Source organism: Phaethon aethereus, assembly GCF_964289735.1.
Source record: "Phaethon aethereus genome assembly, chromosome: 4".
Classification (NCBI taxonomy): Eukaryota; Metazoa; Chordata; class Aves; order Phaethontiformes; family Phaethontidae; genus Phaethon; species Phaethon aethereus.
The window spans coordinates 72,822,645-72,846,123 of record NC_138578.1 but is presented as its reverse complement, the minus strand read 5'-3'; the positions used below and the strand labels follow the sequence as shown (position 1 = coordinate 72,846,123).

Genomic DNA, 23,479 nt, shown 5'->3' with positions numbered 1-23,479 from the left:
CATGCTCTATGGCAAAATTAGATGCACACTTAATGAAGCAGATTATTGAGCTGAGTTTGGGAAAAGGTTTAAAAGTCCAGCCAAATAATTCTGTCATGTCAAACATTTCACAGAATTTATAATTCATTGTACTTCTGCTAAGTGCTCCTTTAAATGACACTGTCTTCCTAAACACAGGCCTAAAATACTGCAAGACTGATACTACTGTGAGAGGACAAACATATGCCCATCATTCATGTTATCATGGTGTGGGTGCTGAGGAGAGAAGTCAGGCCTGTTCTACATGGACTGGTGATGTGGATGGAGTCAAAGAAAAATTCATGGTAGCTGTGAACAGCAATACTTTCTCAATACTACGGGCAGCACAGCCTTAGCGAGCTGCCCTTCTTCCTCGGTCTTCAGCAATATGTTCCTGCCCGCTTGCCACAGTACACGGCCTTCACAGTCATGCAGTTAAAACAGACTGCGGGGCCAGGCTTGGTAGAAAATCCTCTGTATTATGAAAACACAGATTTAAAAATTTTCAATGCCTCTAGGAAAAGAATATATACATCCATATGCTAGCTGGGCAACCTGAATGGCCATAGAGCAGAGCAGGACTGACACCCACCGAAGTATTCAAAAATCACTTCACTTCTCCATAAGGCACTCTCTGAAATTGGTTTATATCAAAATCTAAAAGGCAGCACTAATGTAAAATCAAAGGAGGTAACAAAGCCTAGAACTTACGTACCCTGGCATTACAAAGGGAAGGAAAACATACTATTATTTCCTCCTTTTATAATTTTGCAGTTTGGTTGATTTTCTTCCATGTTTTAGCAGATGAAAGAGCACTGCTTATAATGTAAAAGAATACCCATAATAAGGAACCTGCAGGGTTATCAAATAACTAGACACCATATTTCAACACACATAAAGGACCTTGAAAGCTTCTTCACTGTGAATATTTTTTTCCAAATAACATCTTTCTTTTGACATCAGACGGGCAGAATTTGGCAGAGGAGACAATATGTTATTAAAGTTTAAAGCAAAAGAGACATCTTCTTGCAAGCGATGTGCCAGTAAGTGGAATCTCTTTAGACGACATTAGCTTGCAAACAGTTCTTGTTCTTCTTTCTTATCCTATATATACATGCATATACAAGTATATACATGCATATTTTTTCCAGGTGAGACAGAAACCAGTGTTGAAAGCCAGTAGATGCAAGCTTCTCAATGTTTTATTCTAATAGCTTCTCTAGTGTAAATATGAGAGTGCTGTCTTCAAAACACCAAGGTACTTCTGTTTCCCTGGCCATGAAAGACAGAGAGCCGTAGAAAGATAACAAGTGTCACACAGGGAAAAGGCAACTAAATTTAAAAGGAATTGGGGCTTCCCTTTCCATGCAAAATAGATGATTGTCGTGACATTATTTATCCATATATTCAGACAACAGAAATTGGGAAAAAATAATTATAATTATAAATTATTCTTATTCCTAAGGTTACTTGCAAACTGCCCAAACATACCCAAAGCCTGGTTTCTTTACTCCCTGATGTCTGGCATTCCTGCACCTAGTAACATGCATTCACATAAACTAATAAATTAATTTTGTTCAGCAGAGAAAGTGGTACATTTTGGTTTATCCTAATAGAGCTGTTTCTTAAACTCAGCAATTGCTATGAATTCCCATTAGACTTTGTTGTATAGATTAAATCCTAAGTAACGCTCAGGACATTAGAGTATAAATATTATTCTTAGCCATAGGGGGCAGCAAACTGTTACATTTCTTCTAAATCTGCCTTCCAGGTCAATGTACTGAGCAAAGACTTAATCAGAAAATACAACACAGGATTCCCTTCAAGATCCCTGACTTCTGAAGGTTTTTGAATAGTTTTAAATATTTCAGATATTTCCACAGAGATTCATGTAAGCTTCAGAATCTACATAGTAGGAGAAAAATCAAACTGCCAATCAAAATCGTTTGAGTCCAAATTGCTACCAAATGCTCTATTCTTATAATAAACATTTCCAAACAAATAATAAAAAGAGAAGGCAGCATTAACTTGCCACACAGCTATTGGGGCATTGCAAGCACTGGGGGACAGAGCCTGCAAAGCATTAAGCAGCCCGGTGTTCTGCACGTAACCTTCTTCATTCCATTACAGAAATAAATCCCAAGCGCCCAATTTATATCACACAGGTTTGCCAAAATGTGCGAACTGTCTTCTTGCAAATCAGTGGGGTTAGTCACTAAGTACAGTACTCCAGTAACCTGAGCATAACAGTTAGAGCCTAATGCTAAAAAGCAAGCATTAAGAAAGATACCCATGGCAAACAATTCATCCAAAAGTTACTTGCTGCTGTTGGTCAGGGCCTTAGGGAATTGCCTCTCTCAATAAAAAGAAAAAAAAAAACGTACTTTTGGCAACACAACTAATATATAATAAACATTCTCACGCTGTGCGTTTGCTGATTTCTGTAAAGCTTTGCCTGATTCCTTTCTGAAAGGCAGATTCTCAAAACCAGAATAGTAAACGTTCTCTGCATTTCTGTTCTTCTCTGATACAGCAGTTGAAATTTTCACTCCAAGAAGACTTTGGTAATTTAGTTCCTTTGATTTTCAAAGAAGCCGATACCTTTAAGGAATCATGACTGACCATGCTGCTGAGGAGACAAATCCCATTCTGTGGACAGAACTTGGTGGTTCACTGAGCTTACTGGATTGTCTGATACACTTGAAAACAGAAGTTTCAATATTTAGAGTCATTTGTCTCAAGCACAACTTAATCTCATACAGCAGTCAAATAGGTAGGAGAGAAAGGAACTGTAAAAATAGGGAGGAAACTTTCATAAAGCCAATATTCATTACTACCTGCTCTTGCCTGACGATGAATGTGATGTCTTCCCCAGGCTTAACAGCCAGGCTTTCTTCTCTGATGCTGATCTGAAGTCCCTTGGGAGCAATCAATGGACACATATGCTGTGCTAAGTTCTGCTGCAGGTCTATGCCACCTTCACACACATTAGAAACAACTTTCCTGTACCTGCAAAAACAGTAAGCAGCGAGCACAATGAATTGGAGGTGAGCAAGGAGAATGCCATCAGAGGCACTGAATGCAAGTGTGATGATAACCAATGAATATTCCTTGGCTTCATGGTCAAAACCAAGTCATGATGCAAACACTTCGATGACGGACAGTGTCTTTAGTGAGTAAAACCTGTTGAAGAAAGAGTGTGGAGCACAATGAGGATTTCACTTGTATGCATTGGAAGAATCTGCCTTTTCAAATTTAGAAACGTGCCTGACCAGACCTCCAGGAGCTAGATAGTCTGCTGTCGTCTCTGCCATATCCTTTCCTAGTGTTCAACATCTTCAATGCTCTAGAGGTCTTGGTTCAAACCCCAAAGATCACAAGAAATTAAATCAAGCAACTTCCACATTAACCCAGAACCAATTGCTTATCTGCTGTTCTCAAATCTATGCATTTCTTAAAGTACTTAAAGCATTTATTTAACAAAAAAGAGTGAAAAGCCTAACACTTTTAAAGAACTAATAATGAAATACTTGGATGTTTACAGTAATTACTTACAGATCAGTTTCACTCAGGTATGTTATTTTTAAACATCCTTTAAAATTGGAATCAGATTTCACTCTCTTGAATTCCTATTTTGTATATCACAGCTGTCAGCCACAACCCAAAAGGCATCATTTTCCTTGGTAAGGCAAATATACACAGAGACCATGATTCTATTGCCAGATTCGATGTTTCATCGTTTGGTTCTCATCTCCACAACTGACAGAGATGATGTTATGATAAGCCAGAATAGATGCCAGCTGCAAGTTATTCTCAGCACAGACGTCAGACTACATTGTAGTGTACATTCTATGTGGTATTGTTTACAGTTACTAAAGCTTTCCTTTGATTCTCAGTGTCCCATATGGTCAGGAAAAGAATCTATTCTCCACAAAACTCCTACCCCTATGGAAGGGAGAGAATGAGAAGTTCTGTGAGATGTTACTGGCTCCTCAGAGTAATTCATTGGACTTAAACTGGAAACTGGTCTGAACTCAAGCAATGGGCTAAAAAAAAAAAAAAAAGTTTTTGAATGGACATGCTTATCAGAAGTATAGCAATGCTTACAAAATGCAGTTACAAAATAAAAAAAAAAATTACTGGGAACAAGACAGCTCTCCCTCTTCTCAAATGGGTTAGTTTTTGAACTGCTGTGAACACGTAAAGTAACATTTCTCTTTCATTAGTCTGTAGGAAGCTTTTGCATATGCTCCAAGTCAGAGTCAGAACTTTTGCATTTCCCATTTTTTTTTACAGTTTGCTTTATTTACATTTCCTTAAAACCACTTTTGTGGCCCTTGGTTGGATTGCTCTGCCCCACTTTGGAAGCCTCTGCAAGCCAGTCGAACAAAAAATCAGCTTACCCAGTGCTGCTGGTGTATGCCTGCCCCAGCATGCAGTCTTCAGGAGGTGCTTCTGGGTTAAACCAAAAGTCAGCAAAGCATTTGCTAGTCTCTGACTTCAGAGATGCAGAGCGCTCAAACCCATAATCACTGAAAAACATCAACATCAAGTGTGTTACTATCACAACTTCATTCAGCAGTCTAATTTGGGGTGGATGAAACTACTTTTTTAAGAGTAAAAAGATTTAAAAAATATTATTCTACCAGCTGAACATACAAGTTGATGAAGCCACTTCTCTTCTAAGTCTAATTTCAGTGGGAGTACTGTATACCTGGGGGAAAAGCTGGTTGTAATTACTTTGTCAGTTCTGCAAAATTAACTCTCTTGGTAGCTTAGATTTTTAAAAGGTTTCCTTTGCCACTCAGACCAACACATTTCTTCCAGTTTTTTGCTTCATTTGCAAACAGAAGGGGTTTGCTTGCCTTATAAATCAATCCAATGGTCATTTTTCAAGTCTTGATCAATAGAGAAAAACAGCAGGATTTGTTCAGTCATGTGAAACAAATACTTAAAACATGGCAATGTTTTTAAACAAGAGCAAAAACAAAAGCAACCCTTTATTCAAATTACACGTTACCTATTTGTGTATACATGGCTATGTGGGGAGAGGGGCAAAAAGAGGAAAATAAACCCAGCTAAAACTCTAAGTAACTATTTACTAGCAATCAATCAAAAGGTCCACAGATAGACTCACCATAAGAAATCAGAGTTCACACATTCACAAACTTTGGATGTGAGAGCTGATGTGAAACTTCTCCCTTTAATGCACCACGATGAAATCTTCCTCTTCCGAAAGCTCCTCTGCTGGCCCATGATGCAACGATCACCCTGAATATCAAAGTACCAGACTTATTGCACACCGTAACCTACACCACACAGACGTGAACTTACACTGTCGTGAGAAAGGCTGGTCTTGCTGCCAAGACTATAAACTTGTATCAACACTTTCATATTTAAATGTATAGTATACAAAGCTCTCATAGCCACTGCCATCCACTAATGGGCCATTACGGAGTTGTAACATACACTACATTTCAGGGCACAAATCCAAAGATGTACATGAAAATTTCAAGTGCAATTTAACCCATGTTTCACGTGTGCACAATCTAGGCACAACCCTACAACTGGCCATTTAAAAATTCAGTGTGGATGCAGCTGGCTGAAGTTCTATCTAATTCACTGCCATGTTTCAGTGGTCAACATGAAGCACCAACCATGTGGACATAGATAGAATTAAGACTCTTTGAACACACTCCATTGGTAACTGGGCAGCTGCAGGTACTCTGTCAAAGTCATTTTGGTAGTTTCTAATTCCTGAAAGACATTTCAATGCCAATATCCCAAGATACTGTTATTTTTTAGGCTCAGATCTGCATAACATTCTTAGTAAATACACAGCATTACCAAACAAGAAGTATAAAATTAGGCATGAGTATTAGCAAGTGAGAGATGAAGAGCTGGAATAACACAGAGTAGTATGCAAAAAAACCCACCACCCAACCCTGCACAGAGCGATAGAACAAATGTACTGGAAGAAGCACAAACATAATAATCAAAATTATTGTGAATAAATATGACATATTCCATTTAATGTAAAAAAAACCCATACACTGGTCTCTTTAATCAATACACTGTATAGAGAATGTAGCTTCCCAAAATTGGATTTGGCCAGAGAACCAGGATTAGCACAGCCTTAATGCATTACTGCAGAAATGGTATTGCCCAAAACAACTGGACTTCATTATATGATCGGTCCACTGAGACCCTAAATTACTTCTGGAATGGGCTTTACTTAGGGCAATTTATGTATGAGTACAGTATGTGGTCAGGAAGTTGGCAGAACATATGACTGCATGTTTAAATTGCTTCAATCAATGTTGCACACTTTAGTTTATGGTATACGCTTCACAATCCAGCAGGACCACCTATTATTATGGCAGACCATCAGATATACTTCTGCCCTTCCCGGGACACAGATCACACAACCAAAGGGAACACAAAATCCTCCTCCATTTTTAAACTATTCTAAAATCAGCAAATACCAATATAAGGGGATCAAAGCTGGGGATGTAGCATCCAAATTCTATTTGGAAACGTTTTCCTAGCACACAGTTCTACACCAATCTGAAAGCTACGCAAAACTTGTGGCCGTTAACATAAGACCATGAATACCTGTAGATTTGTGAGCTCCCAAGATTCATAGTCATCATCAGTGCACTCCCGAGGGAAGGATGGTCTGAAATCCACCTTCACCAGTTCCCAGTCTGAACGGTAGCTAATATGTCCAAAGACACTGAACAAAAAGATAAAAAGTAAGATCTTACTGGAAAGAAATACCATACATCTGAGATTCAAATTTTCAGTTCTATCTTTTCCTTCCCATGGACATGGTTTCCTACATAAAGGTCTCTGGTTAATTTTTCTTCCCCTTATTCCTCTTTATATACAACATGTCTAGTTAGAAAACACTTGCTAATTGTCTATGGACCTCTACAATGAAAAAATATAACTCATAGATTAGAGATTTTTTCTTTCCTCAGCAAACTATCAGGAAACTTAAATGAAACTCTACTACCTTTTGTAATTTGGAACCCAACATTTTTGTCTATTATCTCATTATATGAAACATTTTTTGACAGGGAGCTCATATGAGGGGGCAGAACCCAGGATCACCGGGTTCAAGTTCCAGCTCTGTCACTCATTCCTTATGATTATGGTGCAATTTCTTCAGTTTTTGTGGGGGTTTTTTCTTAACTTCTACAGATTTCAGATGGCAATTTGCTATTGTTCAAACTCACAGCAGTATGATGAAACTGTGCTCACTTCTAAGGAATACACTGAATCTACACATTGCGCTGAAGAACTCTCAGTCTCCATTTCAGATAGTCCAATATATAACAAAAACCTCCGACAAACTGCAGATTTCTTTTGGAAAAAAAACCCAAAAAACCAAAAAAACCACCACGGAAATCTCATTGCTTTAAAAATGAAGCTGCACTTTCAAAGCAGCCACTATTTTCAAAGTCAGAATATTTATTTCCAAAACAAAATGGGTAAGTATGACATCCAGCAACAAATTAGAAAGGATAAAGACTCTATCTGGGTAAAAGTCAAATGTATTTGTGGTTTGTATCAGGCTTATGTGGCTTACTTGCCAAAGAATTTAAGGTTGAGTCTGAAGCCAACAATTTCTGTGCAGTTCATATTGCACAGAGTTCATATTCCAAGCTTTAATAGCATTCTTCAAACTAATTCATTCCTTTTGTTTTGCCCTCAGTTTTGTCCAAATCCAGACACAGCAGGAATGGTACAGTTTTGCTAAAAGCATTCTGCTGTGCACAGTTATTTCTCTTGTCCTGAATACCAGGTTCAAAGTGGAACTAGGGTAGACCAGAAGTGAGGAAATGGTGGATTTTCTGCAGCACAGAGGCAACATCATCACACTAAGCCTCCTCCCTGATAGATGGATGTAGAGCTCTGAAGTCTACAAAATTGTTGCAGAGACTAAGGGTGTGCAGTGATTTCCCCCTTTCCTTTCTAATGTCTTTGCTTCTCAGCCATAGCACAGAGATGTAGGTACCTATAGATTACTGCCCATACTGCCCATATTATAATGACCAAACAATCCATGCTCACAGGAAACTTCACCATCAGAAGTGCACTTAATTAAACAGAAACATGTGCATTTAGTTTGTATGTCTTACCCTTTTCTTAGTAAGACTCCGAGATTAAAGGACTTGGATCATCTACCTTTCTTTCCTTTTCAATCTACCCATGGCTCAGAAGTAGGAACAATACACAAAAACTAAAAAATGTGGCTTGGTCCATTGGCTATATGTACACATAGGTGTGTGGTCCCATTTCGCTCAGCAGGAAGACTGTCTTGCATGAAGACCTACAGGTTTGGTTCCTTTTTCTGGTTCAGCTGGATCATGAGAGCTGCTGTCACCATATAATCTTATTCACTTGTAGTTACATATGCAATAAAGTGGCTACTTAGGTGGTCTCATGCTTTTTCCACAATGCCTACTTCAATATGACTGGCTTTGCTGACAGGCATGAAGTGTCTTTTGCATGCTAAATACCTGTACCTTTTTATTTTTAAATCTTTTTTTCTCCACACAAGGTACTAACATAAGGCAGACTTCACTGTGTGCTTATGCTGCTACCTACCTCAGTGAATGCTTCTTTAGACACCACAAAGCTTTACAAATAGGTTACATTTCTTTTATTAACTCATTTATCAACAAATATGTTCAAGTGCAAGGAGCCAAGTCCTGTCAAAGCTTCACTCCTGCCTCAAGAAACTACGGAACAAATTAAATTTTCTTCATTCATGTTAGCTATCTCAGGCAGATTAGTCAGGAAAGGAGAAGAAAGGAGATGGTGGTTTGAGTTCAGTGCAGAACAGAATAATGAAGTTCTTCTGAAAGTATAAAACACAATCTCTGAACTACTAATAATCATCTTTGAGACCTCAGAGAGGATTATCATTCCAGATGACTATGGAAAGGGAAACGTTTCACCTATATATGTACACACATACATATATAGGTGTGTATATATAAACCAACAAAACAGAGCCCAGGGAGTTATAGAATTAATTTTGACATCCACAAAGATACCAAACAAATTATTAAGCTATCCGCTTATAAGCACCTTGGAGATAATTAAAACAATAACAAATAGCCACCATGGATTTGTCAAAACCAAATCATGTCAAATTAATGCAATTTCCTTCTTTTACGGGGTAACTGGCTTAGGGGATAAAGGAAAGGAGAAAATGTAGCATCTTTTGACCTTTATTAAAACTGGTACACAGTTCTAGCTGACATTGTCTCAATGTAAAAAAGAAAACATCGGTGCAGATAAAATCATTGTAATGAGGAATAGGAATACGTATCCAATTAGGAGAATCCATTTTCAAAAAGTAGTTATCAAACAGGGAAATATTTTGAGATACGTATTGCAAAGATATGACGGGTCCACAGTCAATATTTTCATTAACACCCATGTGTCCAAATAACAAACACACACAAAATTCTGTGGATAAAAGAAGGAAGAAGAAGGAAGGGGCCAGGCACTGACTGATGCAAGCAATGGTCAGAAATCACCATGATGAAATACTTCAAAACCAATTGCAAAAAGTACTCCTACAGAAAAAAAAAAAAAGAAAAAAAAGAAAAAAAAAACCAAACACAAGAAAGCCGCAAAACCAAACTGGAGAATAACTTTCAAATATCGAAGAAAGGCTTGGGGAATTCTGGGGAATTAAAACAAGAATGCAATGTTGCTGCAAAAGAAGAATGACTAATTCTAGGTTGTATTCAGAACTGGAAAATGGAAAACATGGAGGCAATTATTTTGATAAACTTGGCACTGGTGGAGCCTCTGGAAGAATATGGTGTCTAATTTTGGATGTTATATGCATATTTACACACCCATTAAAAATTAATTTGAAGAGGGGCAAGGATGACTCATAAGCTGCTTAGAAAATGTAACCAGTGAAAAAGGATTGAAAGAATTGGTTTTTTCTCTGGAAAAGATAAAGCTGAGAAGTACAACAAAATGTCTTCAGAGTCTTGTTATAGACTGAAGAGTTGTCTCCAAAGAGACATGGAGAAAGGGCAAAATAGAGGAAGGACAAAGATCAATAAACTTAAAAAATATAGCTGCACAATTCTCTAATTCCTTCTCCTAAGCACTGGTGAGGCCACACCTGGAGTACTGTGTCCAATTCTGGACTCTTTAGTACAAGAGAGACATGGACATACTGGAGGGAGTCCAACAAAGGACCACAAAGATGATGAAGGGACAGGAGCATCTCTCTTATGAAGAAAGGCTGAGAGAGCTGGGACTGTTCAAGCTGGAGAAGAGAAGGCTCAGGAGGGCCTCATGAATGAAGAGAAATACTTGAAGAGTGCAAAGAGGATGGAGCCAGGCCATTTTCCATGGTGCCCGGTGACAGGGACAGGACCAGAGGCAATGGGCACAAACTGAAACACAGGAGGTTCCCTCTGAACATCAGGAAATACTTTTTTTACTGTGAGGATGACTGAGCACTGACACAGGTTGCCCAGGGAGGTTGTAGAGTCTCCATCCTTGGCAATACTCAAATCCATCCAGACACAGTCCTGGGTGACTGGCTCTAGGCAGCCCTGCCTGAGCAGGGGGTTTTGACCTCCAGAGGTTCCTTCCAAACTCAAACATCCTGTGATTCTGTAATGGTAATGGTACAAGCTATGGAGGTTGTTTTATTCTCCCTCACTGGAGTGAGAAATTAGTGAAATTAGGTTAGAGCTAGCCAAGATAAACTTCTGAAATATTGCCCAGACCCACACCCTACAATTTTATTAAAATTGCAGAAATTATTCTAGAAATTATGCAAATTCTACTAGAAGAATATGGAAGCTATGTGTAAACTATATGTTTATACAACAAAGGCAGTGCTTCAATGGGTGAAATATAAGCCTCTTGTCCTTGGATTTTTTAGCAGAAGAAATAAGTAACCTTTCTTCCTGTTGGTCCAGCATCTTGCAAAAAAAAAAATTATGGCTGTTCTGATTCTACAGACTGAAAACCATGTTCTGACAGAGCACAGTAACTGCCCTTCCTAAGATTCATCTAAGTGTCTCAGCACAGCCACAAATCCCATGAAAAATGCAGCTATACAGCTTTGGAATCCCTGGGGCAAATTTCCTAAGGAATCCAGCACGTCACGTGCACCCAGCTTAGCAAACTGTTTGAAAACATAACCTCATGATTATTAATACTGTTGCTGCTTGTTGCCCTGTTGAGGACAGGGTTTTGCAGACACATCAGAAGGGCCCACTTAAATGTATTGCCAAATATCACTAGAATAAAAAAGAAGTAGTTTTCCAAAGTAAAAAAGAAGGCATGTATTAAGTAGGATTCAATGAATTAGACAAAAACATGAGCTACAATAAAGTAATACATAATAGCAATCACAATCTAATTGCTCAGGTGCAAAATATATATGTTCAATAAAATCATATGAATGGAAAATACTGGAACAGTGCAGCAAGTGTAACTGATGATTAGAAGTTAAATATCAAGATGATAGTAATACATAAGCTACTAAAAACTTCCTCTTGATTAATTATATTTCATTAGAAAGCCATCAAATCAATTCTGTTGAAACTATGAAAGGTAATGCTGTGATAAATAATTTTTGAAAGAAATTCCAATTACCTTGGAAATACATTTACTTTTATTTGCAAGAATTCAGGATCCATAATTTTAACTTCAGTGCTTCAGTTGCCATAACAACTTTGTAGATTTGTTCCTAGTTCATTTATGAGCACATAATTTTTTAATTTGATTGCATCATTTGATAGCTAAGACAGTTTAATGCAGTTTTTAAGCTAACTCATTTAAACTATTTGCTGGAGGATTGCTGGTTATTTCTGTTCCTGATAAGGCTCATAATCAGGGGGAGCTCATTTAACAGAAATTATATGCAATGATAATCTCTTCCAGTAAATTCATGTTTCTATTCAGTAGAAAACAGCATCTACTCAATAGATGTTCTTAGTTCAGATGAACAGCAATAGCTGTATCGCCTGCTGTCTGTGTCACTTGCAAACCACCTGACTGAAGTTGTGATGGTGCTGATGCTGGAGACTCCCAGAGACTTACCAGGTAAACATTTAGCTTCCATGGCTTCATTCAGGAGAAATGAACCTGATTTTGACAACACGCTGCTCATCGCAGGTGTCACAGACATCTTTTTATAACCACTACACTTGCCTTCCTTTTCAGCTTTTCTGCTCTGTTCTTCAGGACTTTGTTCATAAGGTTTCACAGTATCAAAATATTCTTTATCAGAGCAGACAGATTTTAGCTATAGTGTCCCATATCATGGACATAATGTTATATAAATTAAGACATGCCTTGAGTAACTTCTTGTAGTATTACGGTGGTTTACCTTTGAGCTGTTAGCCACATTGTCTTTGGACAAAGAAAATGGTTTTGAGCAGTCTGATGTCTTATATACCCATCAGATATGGAAAGGAGCACAGTTGAACCTGCAACAGTTTTGCTTTACTGATGAATATCCAAGAACACTCGAAGACCTCAGAGTGGTGGAAGTGATCCCACTGTACTATCCCACCAAGGTCACGAAGACAGCACATGTGGAATTTATTCAGATGTTTAACATAGCAACTTAAATTGCCCAAGTTTTGCAATCGTACTGAGGACTAGTGATGACAACTGCGTGACGCATAGCTACTTTTGTCTGAAATCAGATCCCTCTCTCATTCTAGACATACTGCTTTAATCTCCCAAGTGCCACGCTGGCTTTTGCTCTCCTCTACGTGATTTTGTCATCAAATGTGACGTTCAACACAGCATGCTGCCAAGGTAGCAGAATTTGTCTGCACAGTCCTGTACTGCCCTGTTGACACACTCTGCTAGCTTGGCATGCCAGCTGAAGGTGGAACAGGACCTCTAGTGTTTTGGGAGAGCCTTCAATTGTATAAAACTACCGACAATAAAACCTAGGGTTTGAATCAGAGTGGGTTGAGGACCTCATACATAGGTGATGTGGGCAATCTCAGTGTCTCTATCTTGGTTAATAACATCTACTTTCTTCTGCATAGCACCCAAACAAAGATGTCCAAGCATGTGCAAAAAGGTAGGTACCTGAAATTCTTTGTGGATCTAAACCTCAAAATCCAACAGTGAGCATGTGATCAAGCTGGGAAAGGAAACCAGACACCCAGAGATGCTAGTTAATTATTTTAACAACTTTCAGTCTGTCTTTTGGAAAGTATTAATTTAAATGGAAACAGTCACAGAGCTATACTAAAAAGTGGTATTTAGATCTCGTTCCCACATAAGGCTTCCTCTCCTGTAGTAAATCACAATTGCTGTAGTAGCAATCACAATTGTCAGTGAACCTACTGTACTGTTAAAATATTTTTTTAAACTGTCACACATCCCTGATTATTTTTATAACACAATTGCAATTTCAGATTGAATACTTAATCCACCTTAAGGTTCATTAGATATCAGAGGCCATTTACATTAAATCAGCAGCAACTTCCTCAGCTGTCTTTTGCCTAGAAGGAATAGCATGTTAGAAGTTTCCTGTCAATTTTCTTTGTCAAGCAAAGAGCTGAGTCCTTAGCTTCACTTAGACCTTTACTACAAATGATGACAATATAACTGAAAAAGCAAATAAATGTGACAATCTTCTTTTTTTTGCCTGTTGTAATTCATATTATTACAGTACCTTTGAACATACAGCAAGACACATGACCTCTCCATGCCAAAATCTGTAAAGAAATTACCAAGTTGAGGGAGTAAAGTGATGAGGTCGTGGCATGGAAGGATGCATTTATCTCTAGAGTAGCCACTGCCAACAGGTAGCATTCTCCGTAACTCACAGAAGCAGTAACATTATTAAGGAAAGAATTTCAAGGGGGTATAGGTTGGAAGAGGTTAGCCATGACTATGTCTACAGTGCTATTTAAAGCCTACCATTTTCAAAAAGTAAATGACAGATGAATCATTATAGACATAGAATCGTTTAGGTTGGAAAAGACCTTTAAGATTATCACGTCCAACTACTAACCTAGCACTGCCAAGTCCACCACTAACCATGTACTTAAGCGCCATGTCTACACACCTTTTAAATACCTCCAGGGATAGTGACACTACCACCTCCCTGGGCAGCCTGTTCCAATGCTTGACAACCCTTTCAGTGAAGAAATTGTTCCTAATATCCAATAATATCTAAAACTCCCCTGACACAACTTGAGGCCGTTTCCTCTCATTCTATCGCTAGTTACTTGGGAGAAGAGACCAACACCCACATTGCTACAACCCCCTTTCAGGTAGTTGTAGAGAGCGATAAGGTCTCCCCTCAGCCTCCTCTTCTCCAGACTAAACAACCCCAGTTCTCTCAGCCGCTCCTCATAAGGCTTGTTCTCCAGACCCCTCACCAGCTTTGCTGCCCTTCTTTGGACACGCTCCAGCACCTCAACATCCTTCTTGTAGTGAGGGGCCCAAAACTGAACACAGGATTCAAGGTACAGCCTCACCAGTGCCGAGTACAGGGGCACAATCACTTCCCTGCTCCTGTTGGCCACACTATTTCTGATACAGGCCAGGATGCTGTTGACCTTCACGGCCACCTGGGCAGACTGCTGGCTCATATTCAGTTGGTGGTTGACCAATACCCCCAGGTCCTTTTCCACCAGGCAGCTTTCCAGCCACTCCTCCTCAAGCCTGTAGCATTGCATGCTGCTGCTAACAGTTGTCTTTGCTTCCTTTACACCATTGTAAAATCAATAAAAACTAGATAAGTCAAAAGGTTCATACTAGTAAAATGGATGAAAGTAATGTAAGATTCAAGCTGCAGTCTGTTATACATCAAGATTATAATTCCACATATTTTTCTAATTCCCCAAAAGAACGTAATATAGGTCAGATTTTCAGTGGCCTTCCTAAACTGTAACTAGAGAAATGATGAATGCTTCCATGTGCAAAAGTAGACACCTGCCTATACAAAGCAACTGCATTTAAACAGTGCTTGTGTACACAACAGATCATGTGCAAATATGCTGAGACACTTATGATTTAAGTGACTTAAACTACAAACACATGCATATACTTAATGCACTAAAGAGAAGAGTAGTTTTTCTTTTTTTTTTTTTTTTAGGTTTGGCTGCCAAAGTGACAAATGAGAGGAGGAAACAATTTAGCTGAAATTGAACCAAAATACATTTTTTCATTGTTTCCTGCCCCCCCCCCCCAAATCATAATTGCCAATCATTCTTTGATGCCAAAACATCTTGGTTTCAGCTCTTTTGGCAAAAAAGAATGGAAATGAAAGCTTAGGTTCTGAGAAGTGCTGGGGAGGAGCAGGATGACCATGTTCCCATTTTATCCAGAAGCTCAGTGGCTCCATGATATTTGTGATTTACCGCCAACATTTTTTTCTATCTATTTGGTACATTCCTGTCCAAGAACAACCTTTTAACGTGTAAGCTGTTTGGAAAAAATTGCAGATTTAATGCCCAACCTGATGCTTTATGTAGAAGTAAATACAAGGTAGACAGTGAACAAAATGGATTAATTTAAGGGGAAACATATGACATTATAAAGAATAGTTTTGCACCATTCAGCTCTCTGCTGTCATCTTACTTAAAGATCAGACTAATTTGGGATACTTAGAAAATGATGTCATTAATTCTTTAGATAATTTTTTTTTCTACTCACATAGGTAAAAATCAGATCTCTTTTGTTACAGGTACAAAATTCTGCATTCAGACTTCACCTGGCGAAGTCAGAGTAAATAGCATATGGTCACCTAAATTGTAGCACCTTCATTCTGAAAGCAAAATACAGCAAAATGGAGTTCAAAGCCCCACCAAATTTAAGTAAAATATTTGAACAATTTTATTCTTGTCCAAAGTTTCCAATGTCTACCTCATCATCCCTGTTTATTAGAACTAGACACTAAAATCACAGAATCACTAGGTTGGAAAGGACCTTTAAGACCATTAATCCAGCACCACCATGTCCCCTAAACCATGTCCTGAAGCGCCACATCCACACGTTTTTTGAACACTTCCAGAGATGGCGACTCCACCACCTCCCTGGGCAGCCTGTTCCAATGCCTGACCACCCTCTCAGTCAAGACATTTTTCCTAATACCCAATCTAAACCTCCCCTGGCACAACTTGAGGCTACTTCTTCTCCTCCTATCACTGGTTACTTGGGAGAAGAGACCAACACCCTCGTCGCCACAACCCCCTTTCAGGTAGTTGTAGAGAGCGATAAGGTCTCCTCTCAGCCTCCTCTTCTCCAGACTAAACAACCCCAGTTCCCTCAGCCGCTCCTCAGAAGACTTGTGCTCCAGCCCCCTCACCAGCTTCGTTGCCCTTCTCTGGACACGCTCCAGCACCTCAACATCGGAACTGTCTCCCTGAAACAAAAGTTAGAGCACCACAGCTGCAGGCATTCATTCAGTGATAGGGGCTCAAAATTACACAAAGACTCTATGTGAATAAAAGAAGTCACATCACCCTTTTTCTCTCCTCTCCTCCTTTACATAGAGGCACGGTGATAAAAGACCCTTACAACACATGGATTGCTAACCTTTCAGTTCCTCTTATTCAAATACATTTCCAGGTCTGTGCTTAAAATGTATTAAATATGGGCTTTAGCAAGATAGTGAAAGCTTCACGTTCCCATGCTTCTGAATCTGTTATGAAAATGTTATGGAAAGAAAAGAAAAAACAAAGCTTTACACATCGGACTTCTTTTGAGCAGAGGGAGAGGCAGGGCAGTCCCATGGTCTTGGCTCTAAGACCACAGGTTGGCAGTGCCTCTACATTGCACTGACTTGCTCTTCTAGCATCTGTGTCCATGGAGATGCCAACAAAAGCATTAGACTTGCCACTAAACGAGCATCTGTACATCTGGATTAGCTAACATCTAGATTAGATTGAAATAGAGTAACCAGTTTGCTTTTTCAGTGCTCTTCCAGCAAGGTCATCATTCTCTTCCTGTCTTTCTATATATTTCCTCCATCTATTGAGAGATAGTTACGTTCTTCATTATGCAGAGAGCAGAACAACCATTTAATAACTGAGCAATGCTTCTCAAACAAGAGATTCACTAGCTGCAAATAAAACCTAGAATTTGCCTTTGGAAACCAGCTATTCTTATATAATGAGGCTTTACCTTCTATTTTTCTACCTTTTTTAAGGGTTGCAGTATGAGAAAGTTTGTAGTGAAGAATTCACAACACAAAGTACCTTCACCTAATAAGACAATCAAAGACAACAGGAAAGGTAGCATGCTGCCATGTGTGGCACAACAATAAGCCCCACAAGCTACATGTAATGCTGACTGTTACTGATGTTGTTAAAGCAGAGGTTGACATTCCTAGCAGAATCGACAGTTACAAAAATCCAGATGGTTCTCCCTAATATCTAACACCTGTTAACATCATAACCATCTTGTTTTAACTTTAAATTACATATTTTCTTGCTTTCATTATCACCTAGGAACCCAACAGAAAGGCAACAGACTTTCAAGAGAGCAAGATGCACATGCAGGTGTTCTGCAGTTCAGAGATGTCATAAAGTTCCCAGGAGCATCTCTGTGAGACCTCAGGGAAAAAAAAAAAAACAAACCTCTGGAAAAATTACAACTACCCACAAGGAAGACTTTGATTCTACCTGACAAAGAAAAGAAGTTCTTTTATCTAACCTCTTCTTGGCCTTTTAAAAGGGGTCATGGCCTGTGGTACCCTAGTTATCATGCCTACTGGGTTTATGCTGCAATCTAAATGACCTGGTTTGGGAACTCCCAGAAGCTGAACAGTGATTTAGAAGCCATTTTAACAGGTTTGAAACTTTCATTATATAAACTACTTCCTTTGAAGAGGAACATCACTATTTCAGACATACATAAATTCTTCCTTTTTCCACTGAGTTAGGCTATTACTCAATCCAGAGTTATGAAGTATTTTTTCCCAAATATAATACACTGTTAACACTGGGTTGCAGTAACTTTCATCCTTAAAAAATCTAGAACAGAATAAAGCCTATCAGACCATGCACTATTTTGATGAATATATATCAATTAGTTCAGGAAGTTTCTTAGCAAACCTTACTTATTCATTTAGCAATAAATGGTGGATCTGAGCTCTTCATTTAGAAGTTGATTTTTACACAGAGTTTCCTAAACATTATGAACACTTTATCACTTATCTCTGCTAAAACCCCTAACCACATCTATTTAGAAATTTATTTTTACACAGAATGAGTTTCCTAATATTTCTGAATACTTTACTGCTTAAAACTCCTAAAAATATTAGCCAGGTCTATCGCAGAGCACAATAGAATGAAATGTTTTCCTTGGCATCTGAGTGCACATATTCTGAATACTGCAGGGGATTTGAATGAATGATTTAGATTAATGTCCCCTGGCAGATGACAACTCAGTTTATCAAAACTTTTGAGAAGTCAACATTAGTTTTTTCTCATTTTGGAGAAAACACAAAACTTTCTGAAATGAAGACTTGAGGCAACCAGGGTCACATTCCCGTTTCTTCAGTAACACTTTCCAGATCACTTTATTTTGGGTAAATTAGGTCAGAACAGGAATTCACATGGAAGTCCCTTATGGGTCAGGTCAACATCCTAGTCACCATGCTGGAGAATCTGAAGTCTCTCTTACACACAGTGTTACTAGTATCCTTAATGTCTTTCCCAGATAATATTTTTGTGGAATTTTTTTTAATAAAAATTAAAAACATTGAAGGAAATCCCTCAGCTGGCTTCAGTGGAACCAGGATTTTACCCTACAGTAACAGCTGCTTTCCATACAAGTAAAATATTCCTTGACACTTTATGAGTTTATTCTAGAAGCTTTAAATAAAACAGTCTCTTTTCCACAATTTTGCTGTACACTTTTTCAGTTATTACCTTCCCACTTCAGAATTATGTTATCTCTGCTAATTTATGCAGACTTTGACACTGGACTCTTTACTCAAAGTTCTTACTCAAACAAACTACCCACCAAAGGGAGAAAATGGAATACTTGTACAAGTAAAAAAAGTCAGACTAGTAGGTCCTTAGTAATGGATCTGAGGATTCTTTAGTGTGAAAGACACTGTTAATTTACTTCCACTATCATACACAAGTTCATCTTACCATGTTCTACCCAGAAGAAAAAATACTTTTAATCAAATAAAATGGAAAAGATGGCTTAGTTGTTGGTTTCTTTGTTTTTTTTCCCCAGGGAGTGTGTATCAGCGGATGACATTTCTCAAAAGCACCAAATCACAGTAGATTAAGTCATTCCCAGCAAATCAGTACAAGCGTGAAGTTTTGACATATGACAACTGAAGCCAGACAGAATGACAAAAGGTCTTGATGTAAAGTCAGAGAGAGCACCACTGGACAGACAATGTCACCCTGGAGGTAAAACTATCTGCCTGGATTTCTGTAAGGCCTTTGACACAGTCCCCTCCAACATCCTTCTCTCTAAATTGCAGAGACCTGGATTTAATGGGTGGACTGTTGGTTGAATGAGGAATTGCTTGGATGGTCGCATCCAGACAGTAGTGGTCAACGGCTCAATGTCTACATGGAGATCAGTGATGAGCAGCGTCACCCAGGAGTCCATACTCAGTCCAGTACTGTTTAATATCTTCATCAATGACATAGCGAGATTGAGTGCACCCTCAGCAAGGTTGGAGATGACACCAAACTGAGTGGTGTGGTTGACACACCTGAGGGACGGGATGCTGTCCAGAGGGACCTGGACAAGCTCAAGAAGTGGGCCCGTGTGAACCTCATGAGGTTCAACAAGGCCAAGTGCAGGGTCCTGCACCTGGGTCAGGGCAACCTCCAGTATCAATACAGACTGGGGGATGAAGGGATTGAAAGCAGCCCTGCCGAGAAGGACTTGGGGGTACTGGTGGATGAAAAGCCAGACATGAGCTGGCAATGTGCACTTGCTGCCCAGAAGGCCAACCATATCCTGGGCTGCATCCAAAGCAGTGTGGCCAGCAGATCAAGGGTCGGGATTCTGCCCCTCTGCTCCTCTCTGATGTGACCCCACCTGGAGTCCTGCATCCAGCTCTGGAGCCCTCAGCACTGGAAAGACATGGACCTGTTGGAGTGGGTCCAGAGGAGGGACGCAAAAATGATCAGAGAGGTGGAACACCTCTCCTATGGGACAGGCTGAGAAAGTTGGGGTTTTTCAGCCTGGAGAAGAGAAAGGTCTGGGGTGACCTTATAGCAGCCTTCCAGTACTTAAAGGGGGCTTCTAAGAAAGACTTTTCAGCAGGACCTGATGCAATAGGACAAGGGGTAATGGTTTTAAACTGAAAGAGGGTAGATTTAGACTAGATCTAAGGAAGACATTCTTCACAATGAGAGTGGTGAAACAGTGGCACAGGTTGCCCAGAGAGGTGGTAGATGCCTCATCCCTGGAAACATTTCAGGTCAGGTTGGACGGGGCTCTGAGCAACCTGCTCTAGTTGAAGGTGTCCCTGCTTGTTGCAGGGGGGTGGGGGGCGGGTGGGAGTGGACTAGATGACCTTTAAGGGTCCCTTCCAACCCAAACTATTCTGTGATTCAGCCAGATATTTAAGTACATCTTCATAAAATCACTGCTTTTAATGATACTTAATAATAAAAAACAAAAAAAAACAAAACACAGAGCCTATAGTCATCACATACCTTTTTAACTGGCCCTAAGTACAGTTTAGGATAAGCTTTTGATCCTTCTGCTTCCACTGAAATCAATGGAAATCATTCATTCAGAGGCATAAGTATCTCCATGTGGCATATATTATACCATTAAAAAAACCCCTATGCTTGAGAGAAGGGGAAGATGGTGGAGTAATATTGTTCCTCAAGTCATATATATATAACAGAGAATAAATGGGACATTGGAGAAAGAACGAACTAACAGACCAAATTCAACCCTGCGCTGTGCAGCGTTATGAACTTGCCACAATGCTTTTAAGTACATTGGATAGGATTTCTGTTTTGCTGAGGATCCTTTATACAACTCCACACTGACTATTTTTTTTTTTTTTTCCTGGGGAAAATACTACTGGTACACGTCAAAGGGAACTCTATTTGTAAGTCCTAGGAGAAAAAGCTTGTCATGCACACACTGAGCTCCAATATAAAGGATCACACGAGCTGTTCTGATAGGAGCACACATTAACAACCCACACATCTCTGAGTGCATTCCCCTTTCCTATTGCAGTCAGCATGTGCCTTTCCCCCGCTCTCAGACGCTTCTAAAATATTATCTTGGAGATGGAGAAAAACCTGTAGCTCAGATCCAGACGTCCCTGGCCCTTTGGAAAAAGACAGATAAGCATGGGCCTGAGTTGCAGAATGTGGTTATTTTTAACTCTGTTTACAGCATCTGCCTCAATCACTGCACAGATTTAAAATGTGTATTTGTTAGCACAGTGTTTAGTTACACAAAGTATTGCAATGGTAGTAATCAGGACAACAACATGATTGTTTACACAGTGAGGACAATTTTCACAAGAAGACAGGACAGATATTCAACATTTTTGAAGTCTGCCTAAAAATTTGCAGAAAACAGGAAAAATGCAGGAAATAGTTAATTTTTACCTATGTTTCTCAGATTTGTATTTGCAGTGCCATTATCCCATTCTCCCTGGCAGTAACTTTGCAAAATTTCATATAAAGGACAATTCATCTTTACAATCTGAAATACTGCACTCAGATAATTTCAGAGACAGGCTGCTTGCTAGGGGTGTTTGGACACCAGTGTAAGAGCCTGTATGACTGCAAGAGGCCAAAACCACTGACTCTAGGATTATCTCAAACATCCACAATTCAAAATACGCTCAAGTGCATAAGCAGAGAGCGGCCTGAAAAAAAAAGAGGAAACAAGAAACTTACGTCATGACCAGTGTCTCATCTCCAGGTTCACTAAGTAATCCATCTACAAAGACTGAAGTGCTGGTAAAATTATGTGTACTCCAAGTCTGGCCTTCATCTATGCTGAACCTGTAAAAAAGCAGAAATGGTTTTCATTTACAACTATTATTATTCAAAACAGAATTAATTCCTTAAAAAAAAAAATAGCTCTCACTACTAAAGCCCAGGATTTATGATCATCCAAACACAATATGCCTGGACACTGTATCATATTAATGTGATCTTCTTCTCAGCAACATATCCAGGGACTCACATCTTTATTAGAAAGTGTATAATGAATTTGCCACAACACTGGAAATTATCAGGCAGATAAAAACTAAGATCTGTCAACAAACTATCTTGCTACCTTGTAGGTTCAAGAGCAAGTTAATTTCCACTTCATTCTTTCTAGTAGTCTCTGCGCTAGAGACTTGTTAAGCAGAGGTCAGTGAAACATGAGAGGCAAAACAGGACAATTGCTAAAACACATGGGAGGCGCAGTGACTACAGGCACCAAGGAGATGGTCCTTCACAGCTGCCACCATCTACTTAAAAATTTGCAGAAGATGCTGATGAATCAGCAAAACATATTTCAAATACTCTGTGCACCCAAAATTTATGATTCACCTTCAGCATAAAAAACTCTTTTGTTTTTTATGCTGAAGGTGATAGTTTTGTATGCCATTACATAAGGTTATCATATTTTGCTTCACTGTCATGCAGTTTAAAACTTGATATTTTATAACAAAATGCTTTGCAGCAAATCTTTCCTGCCAAACAAGCTGAGAAGGCCATTTGCTGCATTATCACTATACAACAGGATCTATGCATACTACAGTTAATTTTTGCATTAATATCTCAGATGAACTGGGCTTCTTGCACACTGTATGACACAGCACGTAAGCACACATAAGTCCTTTACCCATTGGCTCCCAAAGTCTACACTATATTGCTCTTGGCAGAGTAACTCAGGGCTACTCTCCAATGTCTTTATTCACTGTGGCCCTTGGAGGGGACAGAGCTTTATTACAGTATGAGTGAACTATCCTGATCGGATACCTAAGCTCCATGTGCATCATAGGTTGAGCATCACTGCCATATACTGCTGGTGCAAACCAGTAGCAGATAACAATCATGCTGAACATGGCTTCTACTATAGAGTTCCAGGATAGCCTTTCAAGCAAAAATATCTATGCTGATACAAGAAAATTTTATTATGATTAATTATGCCATGGTACCTTCAGCACCATGAAGTAATCTTTAAGAAAACATCCACCTGCATTTTGTTGACTTAATGAATGTGAAATTAAGCTGACTCCACCTGCATTTCATACATGATCACATTGAAATGCTCATCTTAAACTCTGAACTTTGCCTGAGGTCTCAATTATGCAATAGCTCTACTCTAATTGACTGTAGGATTACTTGAGTATTTTCAGAGGGATAGAAGTGTCTTTGATGGCCACAATAACTCCACCATGGTCCAGGTACAAGATGTGATGCTCTTCTTCAAAGACCTACAAGTCGGACAGAAAAAGGCCAGCTAAGCAAAT

At 39.2% G+C, this 23,479-nt stretch overlaps 1 protein-coding gene across 1 annotated transcript in view; it reads right to left on the bottom strand.

Annotated features, from left to right (window-relative positions):
• SORCS2 (sortilin related VPS10 domain containing receptor 2) overlaps nucleotides 1–23,479 on the bottom strand; it is a gene marked incomplete at both ends in the record, with an annotated part of 569,250 nt that overhangs the window by 27,635 nt on the left and 518,136 nt on the right. Inside the window, 6 exons of the mRNA XM_081999338.1 lie at nucleotides 2,856–3,027; nucleotides 4,422–4,550; nucleotides 5,156–5,289; nucleotides 6,634–6,754; nucleotides 21,909–22,016; nucleotides 23,352–23,443. Coding sequence (XP_081855464.1) covers nucleotides 2,856–3,027; nucleotides 4,422–4,550; nucleotides 5,156–5,289; nucleotides 6,634–6,754; nucleotides 21,909–22,016; nucleotides 23,352–23,443 — 756 coding nt within the window. The remainder of the gene's footprint in view (nucleotides 1–2,855; nucleotides 3,028–4,421; nucleotides 4,551–5,155; nucleotides 5,290–6,633; nucleotides 6,755–21,908; nucleotides 22,017–23,351; nucleotides 23,444–23,479) is intronic.